This window comes from Coturnix japonica, chromosome 3 (assembly GCF_001577835.2).
Source record: "Coturnix japonica isolate 7356 chromosome 3, Coturnix japonica 2.1, whole genome shotgun sequence".
NCBI lineage: Eukaryota > Metazoa > Chordata > Aves > Galliformes > Phasianidae > Coturnix > Coturnix japonica.
The window spans coordinates 88,678,266-88,701,251 of record NC_029518.1 but is presented as its reverse complement, the minus strand read 5'-3'; the positions used below and the strand labels follow the sequence as shown (position 1 = coordinate 88,701,251).

The 22,986-nt window shown below is 40.3% G+C and overlaps 1 protein-coding gene across 5 annotated transcripts in view; it reads left to right on the top strand.

Annotated features, from left to right (window-relative positions):
* ROCK2 (Rho associated coiled-coil containing protein kinase 2) overlaps positions 1-22,986 on the top strand; it is a 90,050-nt gene that overhangs the window by 15,890 nt on the left and 51,174 nt on the right. For all 5 annotated transcript variants that reach the window (XM_015859413.1, XM_015859412.2, XM_015859416.2 and 2 more), the window contains exon 2: positions 21,697-21,778. In XM_015859413.1, the coding sequence (XP_015714899.1) occupies positions 21,697-21,778 (82 nt within the window). The remainder of the gene's footprint in view (positions 1-21,696; positions 21,779-22,986) is intronic.

The following is a 22,986-nucleotide window of genomic DNA, read 5'->3' as shown; positions in this document are numbered from 1 at the left end:
GCTTATTTGGAAATTCTTCCCAGTGCTGCGTTACCATTGCTCCACCAGTGTAAACCTCAGCTACATGCATCATGTTCCAGTGGCACGAAGCAGTCTCTGCAGCTCGGTTTGGTGCCTGACCAGATGAAATGATACAACACTAATTTGACATTAGGCAGCGTTTTCTGATCAAATGATGTTTTACCAAGGCAACAAAATGAGGTACATAGTGTATTTTATTACTTATTTTATAAGTAATTGTGGTAACTGCTGACCTTTATGTGGGGGAGGGTTTTGGCAGCAAAATTCGTATATTGTCAGACAAACTCACTTCTTAGTCAAGAATGCTGGATACGTAGCTCAATCTACTTAATATAAATCCAAACTTTTGTTTGGGAGGTCACGAGCTGAAGGAGGGAAGATTTAGGTTGGATGTTAGGGGGAAGTTCTTCACTAGGAGAGTGGTTAGGCCCTGGAACAGGCTGCCCAGGGAGGTTGTGGATGCCCCGTCCTTGGAGGTGTTCAAGACCAGGTTGGACGGGGCCCTGGGCAACCTGATCTAGTAAAGGTGTATGTTTGGTGGCCCTGCCAGGCAGGGGGGTTGGAACTACATGATCCTTGAGGTCCCTTCCAACCCAGGTCATTCTGTGATTCTGTATCATCTTAATTAAGTTGGGAAAGAAAATGTATTTGAAGAGGTGACATAATCTTACCTTTTCTAAGCAGAGAACGGATCAATTTAAAATGGAAGCATTGAAATCACAGCACTTTGTGATGACACTTTTCCCAAGATATGTATTTACTGATAGAGCCGTGAATGCGCTTAGAGCTGAGTGAACCTTGCACGATATGCACATATTACCTTTCTCTTTTTGGTTCTCTAACTTTGCTGTTCTTTCTGCCAGCTTTCCTACATTTGAGCACCTTTAAGGAGCTGCATGGTCAAAAATGAAGACTTTTGACCTGTCCAGTTGAGCTTCCTAAACTGGCTTGTTCAGGATGAGAAGGGCATTGCAACTGACTCAAAGGAGGGGTGGGGATTTTTGCGCTGGGGACAGAGACTGGTTTAGACTGTCCTGGAATCTCATCCTGAAGCCTGGAATAGGTTACTGCTGTATGCAAACATATGTTGCTTGACTGGTTAATCTGCAGCCCTGAAAATTACTGCCAGTTGCTGTAATTGATTTATTCGTTGTTAGATGCGTGTAACATACACAGCTTTGGAAGGATATGGTAATATTAACCTGCTTTGGTAGTTTCTTTTGAGGAGAGTCAGGTGGAGTAAGTGCCGGAAACATCCATCTGGATGCTGTGGGTATCATGTATCACTTAACCACAACACAGACTTCAGCTTCCAATGTCTGCACTTCTTACTGAAATGCTGCTTGACAGCGCCAAGGTTATAGTCGTTCCTCTCTGCAGTACAGGGCAAATGAAGTAATAGGCTTCAAAAGGATCTTCTGTAGTTGCCCTTGGTGCAGCATATATATTAGAATGGTAGATACTGATACATTCTTCCTGCAAAAATGACCAGAACTGACTGGTCCTAAGGAAAAGCAGAGGTTACTCGCTAAATTCCATCTCAGAACAACTCCCCCAAACCTTTAATTTCAGTCATTTTTTTTTCAGAGAGCTAAAACAAAGCAACTGTCAACATGTTTTACAATGGCAACAGTTTCACATTTGTTATTGGTGGAAGACCTTCAGGCTCTGTTACAAGGTATAACAGATAACTACTTGTGCTTACAAGAGCTAGCTTTATTTATTACAACTTTGGGGTTTTTTCTCATTGTATTTTTAATGCTAGCACAATTCCATTTAAGCAATTTTAATAAACTATATTATGTTGGATCACGTGTTGCTAATTCATTCCTTTAAACCTTGCATTTTGATCTAATTTCTATATATTCTGTACCAGGTACTGCTCGCATTAACTGTATGATTTATTTGTGTAAGCCGACTATTTTGAGCTATGGGGGGGAGGAGGGGTAGAGTGTGTAGACTTCTATTTATAATTATCTTCGTCCCATTGTTCCTAATGGGAGACTATCATGTTCAGGAAGGATTGCATAGCAGTGGAGAGCTTGTATTAATGTTCTCATTTACATAATGTTTTTAATGAAATGGATTAATTGGCTGAAGACTATATGTTGTTAAAGAGAGAGAATGACATCACGCAGATAAAACATGAAGATTGTAAAGACTTCTGTTTCAAAACATGAACTGCATTCACAGAATCACAGAATGACCTGGGTTGGAAGGGACCTCAAGGATCATGTAGTTCCAACCCCCCTGCCTGGCAGGGCCACCAAACATACACCTTTACTAGATCAGGTTGCCCAGGGCCCCGTCCAACCTGGTCTTGAACACCTCCAAGGACGGGGCATCCACAACCTCCCTGGGCAGCCTGTTCCAGGGCCTCACCACTCTCCTAGTGAAGAACTTGTCCCTAACATCCAACCTAAATCTTCCCTCTTTTAACTTAAAACCATTTCCCCGTGTCCTGCTATTGTCAGCCCTTTCGAAGAGTTTACTCCCCTCCTGGGTGTCCAAGAAATTATGGAAAATATATACAAAGAACGTAAAGCTGCAATGTTATATGACTACCCAGGCACTCCATCAATGTTGGTGTTCTAAAACCTGAATGGTTTCTTCAGGGATGTGCTCTCTTTGGGAGATGGTGCCAGACAGACCCTCTTTTGCTCCCTGGCCAAATTTATAAGTGCTCTTCAATAACATTTCTACCCAACATTTACTGATGGGATGACATAGTTTTTCAGTTGGGTGCTTCTGGTGAATTTCAGCGTGCAGTGTGGTTCACTCAGGAATTCCTTGAGGTGTGTGGAAGTAAAATGCTTACAGTAAAGCTACCGCTCAACAAGAACTGTGCACAGTAGATGTAATACTATCAAAGAAAATGCTGAGCCAGCAATATCTTTCAGTGTGGCAGACCTTCAGGGCCTCTTTCTAAATGGAGATTAATAGTAATTTTTCAGAATTTCTCTGCTTTTGCCAAGTTGTTGGAGTGCTGCTGTTTAGCCACAAAATAGGCTTGACTGTTGTATTCTGGTGAGTAGATTGCAAAGAGAAGAACTTTCAGGGAGTAATCTGAACTCTAAATCAGACAGTAACTTAGATGACAAAGTCCTGGCGTTCTCTGCAGGTCTGTGTGGGTATCTAAGGGAAGAAAAGAAAACCAAAGTGTAGTAATGTAAAGAGGTTTCCTAAAAGGAAGCTTTACTTCCTTTCTTTAGGAAATTCCCCAGTCTTCAGAAGTTTTTAGGTTTTTTTTTCAGTCTGGAGGTTTGAAAAAACCCTCTTACTGTGTATTTAGGTTGGATGTTAGGGGGAAGTTCTTCACTAGGAGAGTGGTGAGGTCCTGGAACAGGCTGCCCAGGGAGGTTGTGGATGCCCCGTCCTTGGAGGTGTTCAAGACCAGGTTGGACGGGGCCCTGGGCAACCTGATCTAGTAAATGTGTATGTTTGGTGGCCCTGCCAGGCAGGGGGGTTGGAACTACATGATCCTTGAGGTCCCTTCCAACCCGGGTCATTCTGTGATTCTGTGTGATTGTGTTGATTAGGCCGCTGAGCACTGCGAATACAACAGACCTGTCCACATGTGATGAGTTAAATATGGTTGTAGGAAAAATGATAAGGTGATCTGGACTGTGTAAACATGATGGAGCTTAAAAACCTTCCAGTTTGCTGTCAGAGCAGTGCATGGCAACTTTGAAGAAGACATACAGCTGTGGTCAGGCATCTCATATTAAGATCACTTAATGGCACATTATGGAAACCATGCAAAATTAGCTTTGAGAGAACGATTTTTCTCTGGAAGTCAAGCTGAGATAGAGCCATAGCAAGGGAAAACATTGGAGATGAGGTATACAGAAACACGTCTTCGTTAAATAATTTCCCTGTTTTCACACTTCTTTCTGTAGCATAAGCACTTGGTGCAGCTCAGTTTCCAAGGGGAAGCTTTAAAACACTCGTCTGACTTTGAAGCTCCCAGACAGCAGAGCTTACCACTGGGTTTCTGGGGGTCCTGCAGTCTGCTTCAAGAATCACAGCGTGCTTATTGGGTTCTCTTCATGCTTCTGCCTTACTTTTACATTTGTATATCCCTGGCAGTGTTCAAGAAGCACCTGGATAGGGAGCTAGGAGACATGGTTTAGGGGTTTCCTGTAGATATGGTAAAGGGAGGACGGTTGGACTAGATGATCTTATAGGTCCTTTCCAACCTTGTGGTTCTATGATTCTATACCCTCTCCATCCAGGGAAGGATGTAGGAACCTGGGGTGCCAGTTCAGAAGGAGGGGATTATTTTATTGAATTGGTGGCTGGTTGGAACAATACACTTAATTACTGAGTAGCATCATTACGTAGTCAGGAAGTGATTTTGTGTCGTGTTCTTATTTCCTTTGCCACAGCCTAACTTCATTTTTTCCATTGAGAATGTCAGAGTTTTACACATACGAAATCATGCTCTGAGTTTAAAGTTTACTTACACAAATTCACTGGAATGGTAAAATTTCCTGCTTTTCACACAATCTATAAAACTGCTAGTTAGAAGTTACATAATTAAAGTATTTTTCCATCTGAAGTGGGTGAGTCTGTGTCTTTATTAGCGTTCCTGTTAACAGTAAATGTCAAGTTGGTATATAAAGCAGCATGTCCTTGCAAACAACCCTAATTTCTGGTAAACTGCATTTTAGCAAAGAAGGTTATTTATTTATTCAACTAGGATGGAATCCTGTATGAGGAATTAAAATAAGGTCCATGCTCTGGAGGCAGCATTTGCTTTAAGATGTAAGCAAAGGATGGTCTCCAAATTTGGGAAACTCTTGTCTATTGGCTTGGGGATTTTTGTTTTCTTCTCCAGTTTTCTGACAGGCATGTGTGTTTTGCTCTGACATGAGAAGGAAAAGCTGGCAAATACTGGAGGGGAGGGCTTTTTGGCATGGGAAGGGAACTGTAGATCTTAGCAGCTCAGCATCCAGCCACTCCTAGCACCGGTGGATTCAGTGCTGAGCTTGGTCATCCCACTTGCAGCTGATGGAAGGGATGGAAAGCCATGCTCCTGCCTGGAGCTGTGAGCCTGGAGGAGCAGGGCAGGACAGCTCTGGCTGCTGATGGTAACACACCGATGGTAACACACCTCGCCTGGGATCACCACAGCTCCCTCTGGTTGTGCTTCCTTGCTGCTGTCATGGGATGTGCTCCTGTGTTCTCTCAGCTGGTGGATGTGTGAGTGGCTATTGGCTTTACCAAGGTTTTACTGGAAGCAATAGGGCGCTTTGAAGCATGTGTTTGGGCATAGCATGTTTGGCATATTAGTTTGGAATCGTGCGTTTGAAAGCCAACTAAGATTATATAAAATTTCATCAGCAGATGTACTGCATAGCAAGAGGATTAGCTTTTTTACTTGTGAAATTTTACAGAATAAGGTGGGCTGGAAGGAACCTTAAAGGTCACCCCTGTGCCAGGGGCAAGGACATCTCTCACTAGATCAGATTGAAGAGGAAACAGTTTTAAAATAAAAGAAAGAGAGGAGATTTAGATTTAGAAGTTAAGAGGAAGTCCTTCACTCGGTGGGTGATAAGGCACTTCTGTGCGCTGTCTAGAGAAGCTGTGGGTGCCCCATCCCTGCAGGTGCTCAGGGCCGGGTTGGGTGGGCCCTGGGCAGCCTGAGTTGGTGGGGGCAGCCAGCCCATGGCAGGGGTTGGGTGGGTGGGCTGTGGGGTCCTCCTGTCTGATCTTATATGGATTATGCAGGGTGGGCCATTGAAGGGAAATAACCCATGACAGGGGGGAGGAGAAATAATATGCGCTGTGAACTTTGCGTGGTTGTGCACATGCTCCAAGCAGGCGGAGGTCTGTCTGTGTTTGGGTTTATAATTGAAAGTGCAAATAAGAGCTGTTGGGATTATCCACACTTTAATTTGCAGTGCAGTGAGATGGCAGGGCTGGATTCTTTGGGGTGTGATTCTGTAGTTGGTATAGATCTGAAATGGAGGTGTGGGCATCAAATACAGCAGTGTGTCCGGTATTGAAGTCGTTGCTTTGGGTGCTGTCAGTGGGGAAGATTCCATGGGCTTATTTGTCGTAGACCACACGTCATTCAACAACTAGGGCTGTCTTCTCATCAGAAGACACCTTCAGTTTCTTCCATAGTACAGGTCAGTGATAAAGAAGTGAATATTCACTTGACTCATATGCTGACATTAAAAGATAACAAAACTAAAATCTAATTACATCTCATCACAAACTTCAGTAGATAACAGAATTTAAAGTCAGTGCAGAAACATTAGTCTATAATTTGAATTGAGCAATTTAGTTGAAGAGACCACAATCATTTTATCTGGTCCACTCTTCTTTTTGCCCAAGTCGAAGTGATAACATTTGGAATCCCTTTGAAAATGTCTTTTAAATGAGCATTGTTATTTTGCAAGGTAATCCTTTTCCATTCTTTTTGCAACTTCTTAACGTTTGACCGCCTTTCCTACCCATATTATGTCACCTAAACTCTGGCCTGTTGTTTTGTTCTCCACATTTCAGCTTAAACCTTCATTTTCAGTATCATGATGTACTGTAGAAAACTGTCTGTGGATTTTCATTCTCCCTGCTCCTATGCGTGAATAAATGATACCCTCTTTTCAAGCCAAATCTGCATCAGTATTTGTGAATATTAATATTTTGAGTCTTAAATATCTCCAAATCTGATGATAGCAGTATTTTTAGCTTCCCGAAATCTTTGTTTATCCTTCAGCAGAGAAAGAGTTTCACTTTGCTGATGTTATACAAGTGCACTTGGTTCGTACTTAGTTTTTGGATAGGCACTTCACGGTCAGTTTCTTATTCAGGGTGAATTAAAGTAGTGGTTGGATAAGACAAAGTGGCAGGTTATGGTTACATACGAGCAGTTTCATAAATAGCTGTTACTGTGATGAAAGCAATATCTGTAATAAGTGCTTCTCAAAAGTATAGATTAACATCAGTGATTTGAGCTCATAATGAACTCAGCTTTGTACTTTCGAAGAACTGAAGTTACATTTTTAGGTAAGTGAATCAGCATAAGGGATTAATGCTTCTAGGAGTTCTATTTTGGTACCTAACTGAGAGTAATGGCATTCTGAGATGGCTTAAATATAGAATTGCATAGTATTGAGTACAAGGTGATATCAAAATTTAGAAATAGGTATTACAAAGTTAGTTATGTTGTGGGGTATTGCACCTCTTTGAAATCCACACAGTAAATTTCTATCATGCTGGATTTGTACGTTAGCATTAACATTTTCTTGTGAGTTGCAACTAAAAAAGACATGGGACTTATATATCACTTCATGCTCTTCCTCACTGATCCCTCATTAGTGTAGAGGAAGTCAGAGACCAGTCATTCACTTATAGAGTGAAAGAAGATAAGGTGAATGTTGCCTTGAAAATGTAGTATTACTGGAAGTGATCAAGTATGAACACTTGTATGGCTATCTGAGAACCACACTGCAGTTCTCATGGCTAGGGGGATGGATGCGCTTATGTACAGCTTCATCCATAATGAATGAAAGAGAGGTTGTACAGTAACGCAAGCATAACTACTACAGAGAAACTGTACTTACTGCAGTACAACTAATTTCTGAATGATTTCACAATGCTGCTTTTGTTAGCAGAGATCACTGTATTTTGAGTTGGACTTGAAAAGACTGATTTTCAAGGTTGCTGACATTGTGCAGCTAAAATGAAATTGAAACAGTCATTTTTCCTTAAAAAGAAAAATATTAATGTTCTTTTGAAGATGAATAATACATTTAACATTGCTACAACTTGCAGCTGTTTTCATTGTTAGCGATAGAGCTGCGCTGTGATTTTTAATCTTTGTAGAAGACTGCAGTTTCCTTTGCTAATTTGATCCGATTCCTTTTCAGGAATGCAAACAAAAAGATCTGACGTATACACGAGCACACCCAGCTGTTTGATTTACACCTACAGTTGGGATACTGGGAAAGAAAAATACTCTGGGAAGGTGTTACGCAAATGCCAGACTAAGTGTCCCACTTTATTTCACAATTACCATCTAGATTATTACCACAACAAATAGCCTTTTCTAACTAGAATGAGGTTTAACCAGCTGTAAAACTGATAATCAGTCGTGGTATTTCAGAAACTGCAGCGTGAGTGGTTTTTGCATTGTCTGTACAGTAAAGAAAATCAACTCCTAAGAGCATTGAATGTACCTGGAATGTTGGTTTTAAAAACAAAAGAGAAATTTTATACGCTCAGTTTCATTTTGTTTCCACTTGATGAGAGATGAAATTACTTCTTGTGGGGAGATCCAAAGCAGTCTTATGTGCCTACCCATTCCACACTGCAAGGATTGTCATCAGTTGGAAGGAGAAGTGAAGTGACATTGGATGCTCAGCCAATTGCTAGAGATGCCTAGGAGAGAATGTTAGAGAAAGAAACCTCTTGTGTTAGTCTGGAGGCAGCACACAGCTCGGGAACTCCTCAAGGTGAATGGGATGTTTTTCTGTCTGGTAGTTCTTGACAGCTCTATCTCCTTTAGGTCAAATAGCCTTTAGACTGATGTGAAGCTCTCGGCAGCAGAAACATCCTATGACAGTGTTCCGCTTTACTCCATAAGATGTGGAAAAAAAATCTTCCTTATGTGTTGAGTCTCTTGTATGCTGGGTTCATTTGCCTTCCATCTTCCTGTTAACTGGGATCCAAAGAGAGAATGATTTTAATATGAGTCACCACATATGTAAGAGACCAGATTTAAGGTGACTGCCTTTGATCCTGCCTGCTATTGTCCCTGTATTCCAGTTCATGTTTATCCATCTCTTATCTTAGATCTGACAGCAGTACAAAACAAAACCAAGCCAAGATCTTCCACAGACAGGCCCTCATCCCTGATCACTGTGACAATGCAACTCCTGATGTAGCATTGTTTTACAGAATTTCTGTTCGGCTTTTCTAACAGAATCATCTAGCCAAATAATTTGTGGTATTTCTGGAGACTTACAGGCACCCTGTTAGTAATTGAGCTCTGATTGAAACTGCTGTGCAAAACTAAACAGGGAAGGCCAGAGGCCTCTGCAGGGCTGCCGGTCTGGGCTGCTGACATGCTTTAAGCAGGTTCAATTAGATGATGATGTTTAGGAATTATGTTTTGAAAATCTCCAAATACAGACTCTCCACGATCCCTATGCAGTGCATTTCAATGTTTGGCTACTCCCGGTGGTAGAAAAAGTGCTTCCATGTAGCTGAGTGCAATTTTCCATGTGGCAGCTCCCATGTGCTGCCTCTTGTGTTAGAATGCAGTCAAGTTGATGGGATACAATTTAATTGCTTCATAATTGTCCTGGGGCCTGAAGTTAGTGGAAATTCAGGCCTGTAGTTCTGCAGATTTTCTTTCATGCCCTTCTTGAAGACGGGCCTGACACCTGCTGTCTTCTGCAGTGGCCACAACCTTTTGAAGGTGGTAGAGCAGCCTGGAAATGATTCCAGTGTGCTCCTTCCACTCCCTCAGATGCATCCCATCAGGATCCCTGGGATAAAGCTGTCTTGGGAGATTGCAGCAAAGAAGCCATCAGGTGGCCTGGGCTTTTCTACTATGTCACCAATTCCACTGAGAAAATGTGCCTTTATTGACTTACTTTTGCTGCTGATTTACACAGAATCACAGAATGACCCGGGTTGGAAGGGACCTCAAGGATCATGTAGTTCCAACCCCCCTGCCTGGCAGGGCCACCAAACATACACCTTTACTAGATCAGGTTGCCCAGGGCCCCGTCCAACCTGGCCTTGAACACCTCCAAGGACGGGGTATCCACAACCTCCCTGGGCAGTTTACTCACAGAAGTCTTCCATACCACCCTTCATATCTTTTCATTGCCAAGACATAAATGTCTGTGATCATGGATATGCTTTTATGCATGTATTTTGTGGTTTTCCAGTGGCAGCGTGACTAAATACTTCCAGGTTTAAGACAAATAGGCTTAATAGCAGTCATTCCAATATTTATCTGCTGGCATAGGAATTTGCAAATTGATTCATTACACAGAATATATAACAGGATCTGCTGAGTGGGAGTTATGACTAGATAAACTGGTCAGAAGTCAAGAGTTGATATTCCCCCATTTGTGGTTGACTAGGGGGTAGAAATGTCAAACTGCATTCTTACTAAACAAGCAATGGTTCTTCCATTGCTGTATTAATTTATTGATAAAGCAGTTGGAAAAATCCCTGAAATGAATTTACCTAATGTTTTCTGTGGCCCTTTGGACCTCTTCTAACTGAGGTCAGAAGCTTTACCTGACCCTATTCACAGCTTTGGGGCTTAACTCATTGCAGTGTAAAAGTTCTAATTGATCGTCTAGGTGAAATTTGTGATTACTATTGATTTGTATACAGAACAAACTTTCTGCTTAGGGACATGGAAATGAGTAATTATAATAGTAAGTAATGAAAGATTATAATTTAATCAGGTTTTCTGAAGAAAGTCTGTCACAATGTGTGACAGGAGGTTGCTGCCCCTTCTTTGCTACTGTTATGCTTCCTTCTTCATGACTATTTATTTTCCTCAATAAAGAATTTCCTTATTTAACAACCGTAATTTGCTAAATGAAAAGTTTTTCTGAGCCCCATCATATAACAACTGATCTTAATGGTGCGACCCCGCGTCTGTATTCAAGTCAAACAGAACTGTAGAATCACCGAATAATTCAGACTTGACTTGATGAGATCATCTGGGTTCATCCCTTGCTCAAAGCCAGTTAGGTGGGTTTTTTCCCCCTATTTTTTTTTCCATTTTATTTTTGTCAGTATTTCAGGAATGGGAAATACTGCCCCGTCCTTGGAGGTGTTCAAGACCAGGTTGGACGGGGCTCTGGGCAACCTGATCTAGTAAAGGTGTATGTTTGGTGGCCCTGCCAGGCAGGGGGGTTGGAACTACATGATCCTTGAGGTCCCTTCCAACCCGGGTCATTCTGTGATTCTGTGGGAAGTTTCTTCACATGATACGAGATGACAAAGGAAGAGGTATGCTGTCTATTCTAGGGAGAAACACAGAAGATCAAACAGTTCTGTCGGGGCTTAGTGTAAAATCCAGTATGTTCTATTCTGTTGCTAGAGGTGGGAGCTACTGGCCTCCTAAATATCTTTTTATTGAAGTCAGTGAGCAAATTTCAAATCAAGATAAAAGCTGGTTGTCATGGATTTTACAAAGGTAAAATCATGATTTATATTAGCAAAAATCATGACCAGGTATAAATACCTCTAAGAATGTCAGCTGGTTTTAAAAATAAGGCATTCACGTAATGTTTTATTGAAATATAATTAAATAAGCTGAAAGGGTTTGTAAATCATTTCCTTGACTGTCAAATCTGTTTCTGTGAGATACGTTTTTTAGAGCTGCTTCACTTCTGTGGATGAAAATAATTATCTCCTTACCGATCTGTTTCCTTTCTTTAGCAAATGCATCCATTTGTTGCTGTATGAATACCTAAATGCTGGCAGATGGGTCGGAGCATCCTGATGCCTGGTGGACAGCTCTTGACACCTTGAGCTTTTTAAACATATAAGGAAATAATCAATCTCTGGCAATAAGTTTTCTGCCTTTTTCCGTGCTGCAGCAGTTAGATGTGATTTTGATTGCTTCACTTCTGTGTATCACTTGAAAGTGGAATTCTGGGTTCGTGGAATTGTATTTTAAGATATAAGTAGAGCTGCTTAGAATGCACTGCTGGCATCAGATTCGAGGTTAGGCAGGAGGTAACGTGAGAGGTGCACATATTGGGTTGGAAATGTTCTAAATACTTGCTGGTATTTTTAGTACAGAGAGATTTTGTAACTGTTCTGTATTGTTGATTGGGGGAAAAAAAAAAGTCCTTTTATTATGTGCAGTTAATTGTGCTTTTGGAGGAGGAGGCTGCTAGATGCTATCTCGATTTTTACTTTCAGGCCTCACTTTTTGTGATTCCAATTACTAGGAAAGAGATTCTAACAATTTTCATTATGGACTCTTGTAAATATACATGTTAGTTGTCAGATTGGTTCCTACGTCTTAATTATCCACGACTGCTAAGCAGATTAGTGAAAGGTATAACATATGACATAATACATATTAGATGTATTTATCCAAAAATAAGCCCATGGTGAAATCGAGGGATAGATGGCTGTGATTGTATAAGGTGCAGTGGCTTGTTGCTGAAACTGACTTCACAGATGGAGCTGCCTGAGGGTAAGGAAAGATTAACATTTTCATGATGGAGAAGCAGAGCCCTTATTTAATATGAAACGAGGATGGTCTTGTGGTCAAAACAGGTTGTTAAGAATAGGCTGCACATCTGTCTCCTGCCTCAGCAGCAGATGAGCTCTGACCTTTTGCCTGTATTCCTGATATTACCTCTGTTTCCTCCAGCTGCAGCCTGTGAAAGTTCTGCTTTCTGGGGGGAAGAAATGAATAAGAAGCTGTGCTTTTTCTATTTGGATTTTTATGGGCAGTAGGTTATTCCACTTCTGCAGGGGGCCAGAGGAGCAGTTCTAGGCATAGGTTTGATTTCTGTGTGCTTGTAGTTTCCTTGTGAATCTAATATTCGTGCTATTTCCCCCACTTGCTTGAACAATCTCCTGAAGCGATGCGTAAATGGCTTGCGGCAGGAGTTAACAAGCAAAATCACCATTCTGCCTTTATTCTCTTGTTAAGAAGCTAAGCTAGCTATTAAAGGCTTTAGAGAATTCAAATTAATAGGAAATTATCTCCGGTGTTATTTTAAGAGGTTTGCAACTCTCGGCTTCAGCGCACATTAATTCTTGTTATTATTATTTTTGGAGGCAATAAGAATTCTAAAATCAAAGTTAACTGGAAAGGTACAATGACTTCTGATAAAGGAGATTGTGCTCAACTGCTGAATTTTCCATGGCTACAGTGCTAACCGGCAAGACATGCAAGACCTGCTTTGTTTTTGCCAAGGTTTATGGAGAAAATAGAACAGCTGATCTGGCAGAGAAACAAGTAATGAATTTAACAGTTGCATTTAGGAAGAAAGAAAGAATTTTTGGAGTAGCGGGAAACTGTTAATGCACTGTTTAATTAAAATGGATGATGGAAAGATTAAATTGCTGTGCGTTTACAACCAGCTGCCAGTTTACTATGCTATCTCAGTGCTCTGGCTTAAGTTCTCACTTTATTGCATTTCTTCTGTTCTGCTCTGAAGAGTTCCCAGGCTTGGAAGGGCTGTTAGCGATCTCCAGTAGAGTCCTTCTCACAGAGGCAGGCTCAGAGCTGGAACTACTGCAACTGATGCTGGGCTAACGTGCTCATCTCCTGTGAAGCAAATTTATCAGCTTCATTGGTTTGGTGTGTGATGTCAGTTCATCACTGCTGCTATTCAGAGCTTTTGTCATCATCGGCAACCTCAGTCTTTGCTTGAAATTCAGCCCATTTCTTATGCCGTTTCTGGAGATGTGGGAAAACACCCATCATTATTGCTCACAACAGCTTTTTATGTTTTGAACGGAATTGTCATGTCTTTTTTGAAGCGGATCTTTTTTAAGACTAAAAACTTTGGTTTCCACTGTGTTCCCATGTGTGCGTTGCCTGTCACTTCCCTGCTGTTGTTAACCTCCTCTTGGTTCTCCTCCAACTTGTCTTCTGTTGTTTTTATAGGGATTCAGAGTTGGATGCAACACGTTGACTTAGGCTACACTAGCACATAAAGAACATGAGTCCTCTGTGAGGTTTTACACGGTGAACCTCCTGTTTATACAGCCTGCATTGGAATTCTAGTCCTCTATAATGCTGTCTTTTCCTGTTATCTTCCTGTTGAATTATTCCCGTTTTCATGTTGTGTACATTCAGTTTCTTTCAAAAACATCTGTTAGTGTGGTGTGTTTTTCGTGTGTGCGCTCATCTCTCGAGTTGATTCCTTTATTATTAATTCTTTCTTCATTTTGAGATCATTTAAAACACAGTACAAAGCACTGTAACATGCCTGGAATTCTGAGCTTGGTGATTTTTAGTTGCTTTTAACTGTTAAGTCACTCTTTTGATACTTTATAATGAGAATGAAAATATTCCCTAGAATTGTAATGGGGCGCACCCAGCTGAATATATTTGACATACTTTTCCAAATCTTATACCGAACTCCTAATAATCACATCTCAAGTATTTTCTTATACTTCCTATACAGCGTAATTTTGCTAATGAGAGCGGTGAATCTTCTCTCTTATTTTTACACTAAGATGCTTTGCTTTATCATGATGTATTCTGCCAGAAATTGGTTACATGACACTTTTTTATGAGAAACAGGAACAAACTTGCAACCTGAACCTCACATATTAATCTTCTGGGTTCTTACAAATTAAAATCCTGTTCTAACTCCCTCTCCACAAGTGTGCAGGTTTATAGTTTGGGACATTCCCCCATCTCAGAATCACAGAATGACCCGGGTTGGAATGGACCTCAAGGATCATGTAGTTCCAACCCCCCTGCCTGGTAGGGCCACCAAACATACACCTTTACTAGATCAGGTTGCCCAGGGCCCCGTCCAACCTGGTCTTGAACACCTCCAAGGACGGGGCATCCACAACCTCCCTGGGCAGCCTGTTCCAGGGCCTAACCACTCTCCTAGTGAAGAACTTCCCCCTAACATCCAACCTAAATCTTCCCTCTTTTAACTTAAAACCATTTCCCCGTGTCCTGCTATTGTCAGCCCTTTTGAAGAGTTTACTCCCCTCCTGGGTGTAAGTTCCCTTCAGGTATTGAAAGGCTGCAATGAGGTCAAATCATCTCCTGCCTTTTAAGGGTAATTCTTTCTATTGCCTTTTTCAGTCCCGTTGACCTGTCATGCTCTCCTCAGTTCTCAAAGAAGTGGATTGGGTTCAATGTTTTAGAGTCGATTCCAGTTGCTCTCGATGCTCTCAGGACATCTTATGATTTTTTTGTTGTTCTTTTTATTCCTTGTAAATCTGTCTGTATAAGTAGCATTAAGGAAAACTTAAACCTTCCATGTATAGTTCGCTCTTCTTAACTTACAGTGCACTTTGAATTGTTCTTAAATAAAGTATCATCTATCATTTCCTCTTGTTGTTTGTAAGGTACTTGCTTTTGCTCTTCCACAGTGCTATTCATTAACCTTTTTGTTGCCTCTTAAAAGACTGCTTCGTGTTCATTCTCACTGCTCTGTAAGGAGGCTGCCATTTTTGGTGTATTGTCATCCTGTTTTTGCAATTGAACAGTTTGACATCATAGCATAAAACCACTACAGGGTGCACATAGGATGTAGCACATCATGACAGCCAATGAGAGGTTTGTTGTACAATGAAGAAAAATCTACATCTATTCAATTATTGACAGTGGGGGTTTTTTTTGTGCTTTAATATTTATCTCCACACTGTATAGAAATTGAATTGCATGTTAAAACCTGCTGTTAAATATTTATGTATTTATTTGTGGGCAGATGCATTCAGGTTTCTGTAGTGCGTATATTCAGTACTGTCCAAACTTACATGTGTTATGTAATGTAGAACTGTTGAAGAGCTTTGAGAAATGCAAGACCTCTTCACATAAAACACTGGCTTTATTATCATGACCTGAAGTATTCCTTCACACGCTTATTCGTCTTCAATAATATCAAAATGAATTACAGTGTATTCCAATGAACACTAGAGTAGAATAAGCTGAGGAAAAACAGTATGCTTGCCTTGCATATGAGCTATCAGTCCTTTTTCCTATTGTGTGCTGTTACTGAGCTTCTGGCCTTAGATCCTAAGGTGCCTTCTATGTTATGGAAAGAAGTAATCACTCAGGAAGGACAAGAATTACGTACAACTCCATTTGTCATATAGAAGAATATAGTAGGGATTTAATCCTGGTAAAGCGTCATTAGATGGTCAGTTTGTGTGTGCATAGATTAAGGAAGCAGTGCTTTAAAAAGCATGTAGGTCTAATTAGAAAAATGTGGTCTGAAGTTACATACTTTTCTATCCATACTTCCCTCTGCAGCGTAGTTTATTAAAATGTGAGGACTTGGGAAGCTGACAAAAGGGAAAGAATTAGTGTTTTGCTTTTCTTATATGTAATGCTGTCATGAACTTTGCTGATTATTCCAGAGTTATGAGTTGCTGCCTGTGGGTACTAAGGAAGCAATTTGTGCTTATTTTTTGGCCTTGAGTTGTTCTTATTTTTTTCTCAGCATAAAGGTAAGGAGTAAATGGAAGTAGCCTGAGCTGTTCTGGTATCCTGTGGGATGTACATGTGTGCATCGCCTCTGGACAGGTACAAATGAGTATTTTAGTTATGAAAATGAGAATCAGCATGGAATAGTTTAATTCTGTGAGGGCTTTGGTGGGTTTGCTCTGAATTAACATCAAACTGGTTATTTAGATGCCACCATTAATTCTCCCTAATGTAGCCCCTTTGTCAGAAAGAGAAAAAATCAACTTAAACATCTTATAGTTTTAATAACTCCTGATTTTTTTTTCAGTTAATTCAGGTCTTGCTACAGTAGGAGTTGCTGACTGAGAGCCAAACAGTGCGTTGTCCCCAGAGGAGATTTGTGCTGCCAGGGTGGTCGGGACCCCATCTCTCCTGATGTAGAATGGTTGTGCAAAAATATCTAATGTGGACTTTTCTCTTGGAAAACAGTCCTGAGAGAGTGTCTCAGCCTGTTTGCCAAGAGCAAAAGGCTTTTAATGGAATGGTGTGGGCAGAGCTGTCTTTGCCAACAGCGTGTTTGTTTGGAAGTTGCTATTTTGGGCCTGTTTAGCTTCTGAACCTTTTGTAATAGCAGAAAGAGGAAGTGAACAGTGAAATCACTTTAATAACATATTTCCTGGTTCAAGTGACTTATCTGTGAAGCCTAGACTAGAGAGATGTCATTTCCTGGATTGTTTATCTTCACTTTGAGGGGTCCATTTTACTCTGTAGTCTTTGGAACCATGTTTTTAATTTGTAGTGCAATCTTAGAGTCAAGTAATGTAAACTAGGCCCTTTAATGAAAATCTAAAGCTTAAGGAACCACCTTTTGACAAAATACTAGTGTACAGGGCATAAGTCTTTCATAAAGCACATGTTGATAAGAATTTGAAATCCCTTACCTTAGAAGTGTGCATAAGAGCTTAAATCCTGTCTTTGAAAGATCACAGAATGAATCACAGACTGACCCAGGTTGGAAGGGACCTCAAGGATCATGTAGTTCCAACCCCCCTGCCTGGCAGGGCCACCAAACATACACCTTTACTAGATCAGGTTGCCCAGGGCCCCGTCCAACCTGGTCTTGAACAGCTCCAAGGACGGGGCATCCACAACCTCCCTGGGCAGCCTGTTCCAGGGCCTGACCACTCTCCTAGTGAAGAACTTCCCCCTAACATCCAACCTAAATCTTCCCTCTTTTAACTTAAATCCATTTCCCCTTGTCCTGATATTGTGAGCCCTTTCGAAGAGTTTACTCCCCTCCTGAAAGATGCCAATAATGTTTGTTCACAGGGATAAATATAAGGAGATGCTCTTTCTGTTCATCATGGTGCTGATACTGATGGCCTCTCTGATGCCAGATGTAGCTAATAAGAATTAGGAGGTTTCCAAATATTTAGCAAGCATCCGTGCTCTGCTCAGATTCCTGTTTGTTAATAACCACTTATTCAAACTGTCACCCGAAATTCCTGAAAAGGAGACAGAGCTAATAATAATAAATAAATAAATAAATAAAATAGCTACAAATATGGTTCTCAGTTTTTGTAGCCCTCAAAAAAACAAAAACAAAACTTTGGAATTGGAATGACATAGGGAGTAAACAGTGACTTCTGAATTGATAAAGTGCAGCTCAGTTTTACTTGGAAGTCGTGGTTGCTTTGGACCTTGTAATCCAGCTTCACTAAAACGTTTGTTGCTGTTGATAACTTAATTCTTTTCCCTGACTTTGCGAATAAATAGAACACACCAGAATTGTTTTGTTTAAGCAACCTTTAAAATAGATTGCATGAGAAGCGTTAAAATATCAGTTTATCTCCCCTCCCCCCCAAAAAAAACGCACAAACAAACCTCCAAATAAAACCCCACCAAAAATATGCCTCATTAATTTGTGGTAATATCGAGTACTTTTACATCTTCTTCCTTAAAATACACAACTAATTGTAAGTGACTATAAAAATTCTGTTTCCGTAGCAATGAGAAAAGGATGGCAAAAAGACTGACAAATAAGGTAGTGGATTGTGAAGAACAAAGTAGAGTAAGAATGTGCTCAGGGCTCTAGAGAACTAGTTTTTGTTATTGAATGTGTGCAGATGAGAGCTGTGATTTGCCATCAAAATCTACTCTAGATCAACTGTGAAACTCTAATTACTTTTAGGGATTCTGGAGAGTAACAAGGGCTCTCACTTTGACACTGTACATTGCTACTGTAAGCTACAGCCTTATTAATGCTGTTACACTGCAAATATATACTGCTAAATAGAGAGTTTGGAATTACGTATTCTATTACGTGATTTCTACAGGAAGTCTTAACTCAGAGTGCTTCCTGTTGGGCATGGCAAGGTCATTGGACAATACAAGCACTGACTAATCCATAAGTATTTAACAACTTCAGTACTTTGCTTTAGATTTATTGTATCTTCATCAAATTTGGTAGTAGGTGGTGAGACTCCAATGTGTCTGAGTACTACGACCTGGGTCATCACTCCTTTCTCCTTGATAGGTCTTTCAGGAACATTGAAAATCAATATGGAGTAATGGCTTTAAGTATTGTTCTTAAAGTAATTAGCAATTGGTACTTTGTATGATTCATTGCCTTCTCTTTGGGCTTAGTAATACTATTTTATATTTCTTTCATAAGGAAGTTCTGAAAAGTAACATAAAACAGTTTGAAAGGTGAATCCTCTGCCTGGGGTTATTCCTCCTCAGATTCATTTCCTCACATGTTCTCTCTGTCCAGTTCTGCAGCCTTTCGTGGTCCCTTTGAATGGCAGCACAGGCCTGTGGTGTTTCAGACGCTCGCCCTAATTTGGTTTGTTTGTTTTGTTCGCAGGGTGCAGCAGGTGGTTAATGAAGTGGTAAAAAGTTGCTGGCCCCAGTATCGAGCCCCAGGGTATACCACTAGTGACTGGTCTCCAACTGGACTTTGGCCATAGATCAAAATCTTCCAGGCATAGTCTCTCAGCCAGTTTTCAATCCTCTGACCACCCACTTGTGCAACCTGTGCTTCATCAGCTTGTTTATGAGAACATTATGGAAGACAATGCCAAATGTTTTATTGAAGCTGGGGTAAACAACAACTGTTCCTCCCTCATCCACCAAGCTAGCTGCCTCATTGTGGACAGCTGTCAGCCTGGCCAGACATCACTGCCCCTTCATAAATCCATGCTGACTACTCCTGATCACCTTCTTGTCCTTCACATGTTTGGAAATGGTTTCTAGGAGCATTTTCTCCATCCCTTTCCCAAGAATTAACGTGTCGTTGTCCAGCCCTTAGATCCCTAAATCTTCCTTCCCCTGCTTGAAGACAGGTATCTTTCACAGTTCAGTAGCCTCTCTTCATTGATGTTACCTTTTTAAAGGCCTCTCCATGACATCAGCCAGCTCTTTCAGCACTCGCAGGTGCATCCTGTCAGGGCTGTACTTGCGTACATCCAGTTTGTTCAGGCATTTCTGTCATGGAGGATTGGGTCCTGGCACTTGGCCCACACCAGGGGAAAGTCTTCCTGACTTCAGTCTTCCCACTTCCTCTGATACAAGGTACCTAAGATTCCTGAAGACTGAGAGTAAAGCAAAGAATGCCTTGAGTACCTTTCTCTTTTGTTTACCTTTTGTTACCAGCTTGCCCTGCTCAGCTCAGCAGCAGGCCCATGTCTTCCCTAGTCTTCTGCTGCTTATGTACTTGTGGAACCCTTTCTTGTTGCCTTTTTCAAACTTCTCCAGACTCATCTTCAGATCAGCTTTGATTTTCCTAATGTGGCCTTGTATCTTGGGATGTCGGCTTCATCCTCCTGGTCCCTGCCCTTGCTTCCACCTCATGTACACTCCTATTTCATGTCTGAGTGTAGTTGAGAATTCTTTACTCATCCTTTCAGGCCTCCTGCTTCCTTTGGTTGATCTCCTAATTGTAAAGATGGACCTTTTGTGATTTTTTGCCTTTGAAATGATTTGAAGCCTTGAAGTTTTATGCTTCATGCAGTATTTTAGTACATCTGCAAGTCTCTTATGTTCTAGATTTATGTCAAATTTAATAAATGAGGTTCTCTTGGGATCCTCAGATGTGACCCTAGTGAGATGCTAATGATATTTTTGTACCAATTTAGGCAGAGGTGTCTCTGACCTTTAGTCATCTGTGTAGGAAATCACACAAATATGTCTGTCTTGTAATTTCTTGGGCAAGCCTTGTCTTCTATGCATGGTCTAGTGGCTGCTACTGATGATTTCCAAGAGACTTCCTTTTGCTGGAGACGGAAATAAATAGTAAAAAAACAAAACCAAACAACTGCAATTCCATCTCTCAATATTGAAAACGTGTTTAATCACGAATGTTTTTTGTGGTGAAACTGAGGAGTGACATTTCAACAAATGAGGTCATCTTATTTGTATATATACATATTTAGTACTGCCTAGCATTCAGAATGTGTTTATAATCTCAGGCCCTGTCTTTAAGTCTATCCCAGTAGACATATCATTAGAATAACTATAACAATTTTAATGAGATTTGAACCAGAAATGATCCCTTGCCAGGCATATTTAAAAAACAAACAAGAGGATTGTTAGCTGCGGCCTTATTTACATGTGCCAGGTACTACGAAGGCTGAAAGGCTGTTGGTTGCTATTAATAAATGTGATGTGATCTCTGACTAAAATCTCTGTGCCCTGCTGAGGTTCAAAAACCTTTAAAAACAAGCTCAAGATTTTCTTAGAGCAGTGAGCAAAGTTCAGGTAGAACATTGGAGATGCTGAGTATGAATACTGGCTGTGACTCTTAATGTCTGAAACTAATATTTATTATTAAGGCTGTGTGATTTGGAGAATAATCTGTAAAGTTTTTCTAGGTTGCTGAAAGGTGGAGTTTAACTTGTAGATCTTGTTTAAGTCTTGTATTTTTAGTTTCAATTTTGATGTTCTTCACTATTCTAAGAGGTCTTAACTGCTGAGAAGACAGTACTGATCACTGGTAGCAGAATGGCACGCAACCTTCTGACTTGTCTTCTCTTGAATAACCTAAAAATTAAGCAGTATAGTTTTGTGAGCTTGAGTTATGTGTTGAATTGTCATATATGTCTTCCAAGAGCAAAAGGTCAGGTTTTGAATATCCAGAGTGAGAAGGCAGAGAGAATATGGTTAATAATGTGGATAATGCAAATGAAAAGTCTTACACAGGAAAAATATAACGTTGAGAAACAATAATTGACTGTGTGACTGAACAGAGAATATTAAGTCCGTGTTTAAGCAATAAGAGTACTGCTGGTTAGGATTAAAAGTATTACTCCAGCTTAAGTCTCAGTGTCACTAAGGGGTGGTGATGTATTGGTAATGTGTGGGCCAACTTGGAGCCAGTCACGGTATTTTAACTGCTTTGGGGTGAGTGAGGTATAAGCGTACTTGAGATCTTGTTTTATCTGCATACTAGGAATGCAATACAAGTTTGAATAATATATAACCCGTCTCAGCCTGGCATCTCTTAGGAAAAGTGATGTAGTAATTATGATTTTAGAACTCAACTTATTTTTATTTGTTTTCAGGATGGCTTGAATTCTTTGGTCCTTGATCTGGATTATCCGGCGCTGAGGAAGAACAAGAACATTGATAATTTCCTAAATAGATGTAAGTTGAAAGCAGCCTTTAAACAATTACACTGTAGTGATTGAAGTTTTAGGAACTGAGTGGTTAGAAATGCATTGCTGGTTTTCATTTTACTATTTTTCACAGCTCTAACTTTGTGTATTCAGAAAGCTTTGAAGGACCACTTGTTACAGAAATGCTTCATTTGGAGGAGTTATACTGATGAAAACCCTGTTATGTTATATATATATATATATAGTTATAACAAGTAATTTCACTAGATATTAGGAAGAAATTCTTCATTGTAAGGGTGGTGAGACACTGGAATGGGTTGCTCAGAGAGGTTGTGCATACACTCCCACTCTGCATTCAAGGCTTGGCTGGATGGGGCTTTGAGCAACAGTCTGTAGCAGGGGGGTTGGAACAAGGTGATCTTCAAGGTCCCTTCCAACCCAAACCATTCTGTGATTATGTATATGTGCTATGTTGTAATTTACAAAATGTATTTCAGTTACTGTGAAGTAAGAATTAATTACAATGTATGTAATTAATAACCAGTATGGAGACTTATTTATTCTAGGACGCATCTTCTGTTGATTTTTAAAACTTAATTATTGTACCTTAAAATCAATAGCTGCATTTTTGAACCTTTGTGTAACTGCTTGACTCTCTGTAAATTAATTAGAGACAAAATGTTAGTGTTCATTAAGCTTGTGCGAATGTAGGACTGTTATATCAGAGTAAATGTATTTTGACTTCTTAAAGTGTTGTCCATCTTTGTACATAAAATACTGTAGAAATAGTGGATCATTTGCTTTAAAATGTAAGTTGCAGTGAGTAACCCATCTAAGGACAGTTGTTGTTTCAACTTATTCAGTTGTATATATCAATTACTGTGAATGCTACTTCTCATTTCATTTTTTACTGCTAAGAATTGTGAGTCTGCTCTCCATTGCTCTAGGACTACTTTGAATATCCACTTACATTTCCAAAATAAGTGGCTGCTAGTATAGTGCTTTGTAATGGGTTCTTTTGTGTGGAGTTGATTGCTTCTCTCTGAAGTTATGGCTTGACCATTGCCCGTCAATTTGTTGAAATCATTCAAGATAGAATAAATGAACAGTAGACTGGGAAACGGAAGCATACTTTGGAATTTTTCTTAGTCTGGAGTTCAGTTGCCCTCAAACAGATACATTTGAATGGAAAAGTCAGAAATTTCTTGCTGTGTATTCGGTTGAGTCGCCATCCCT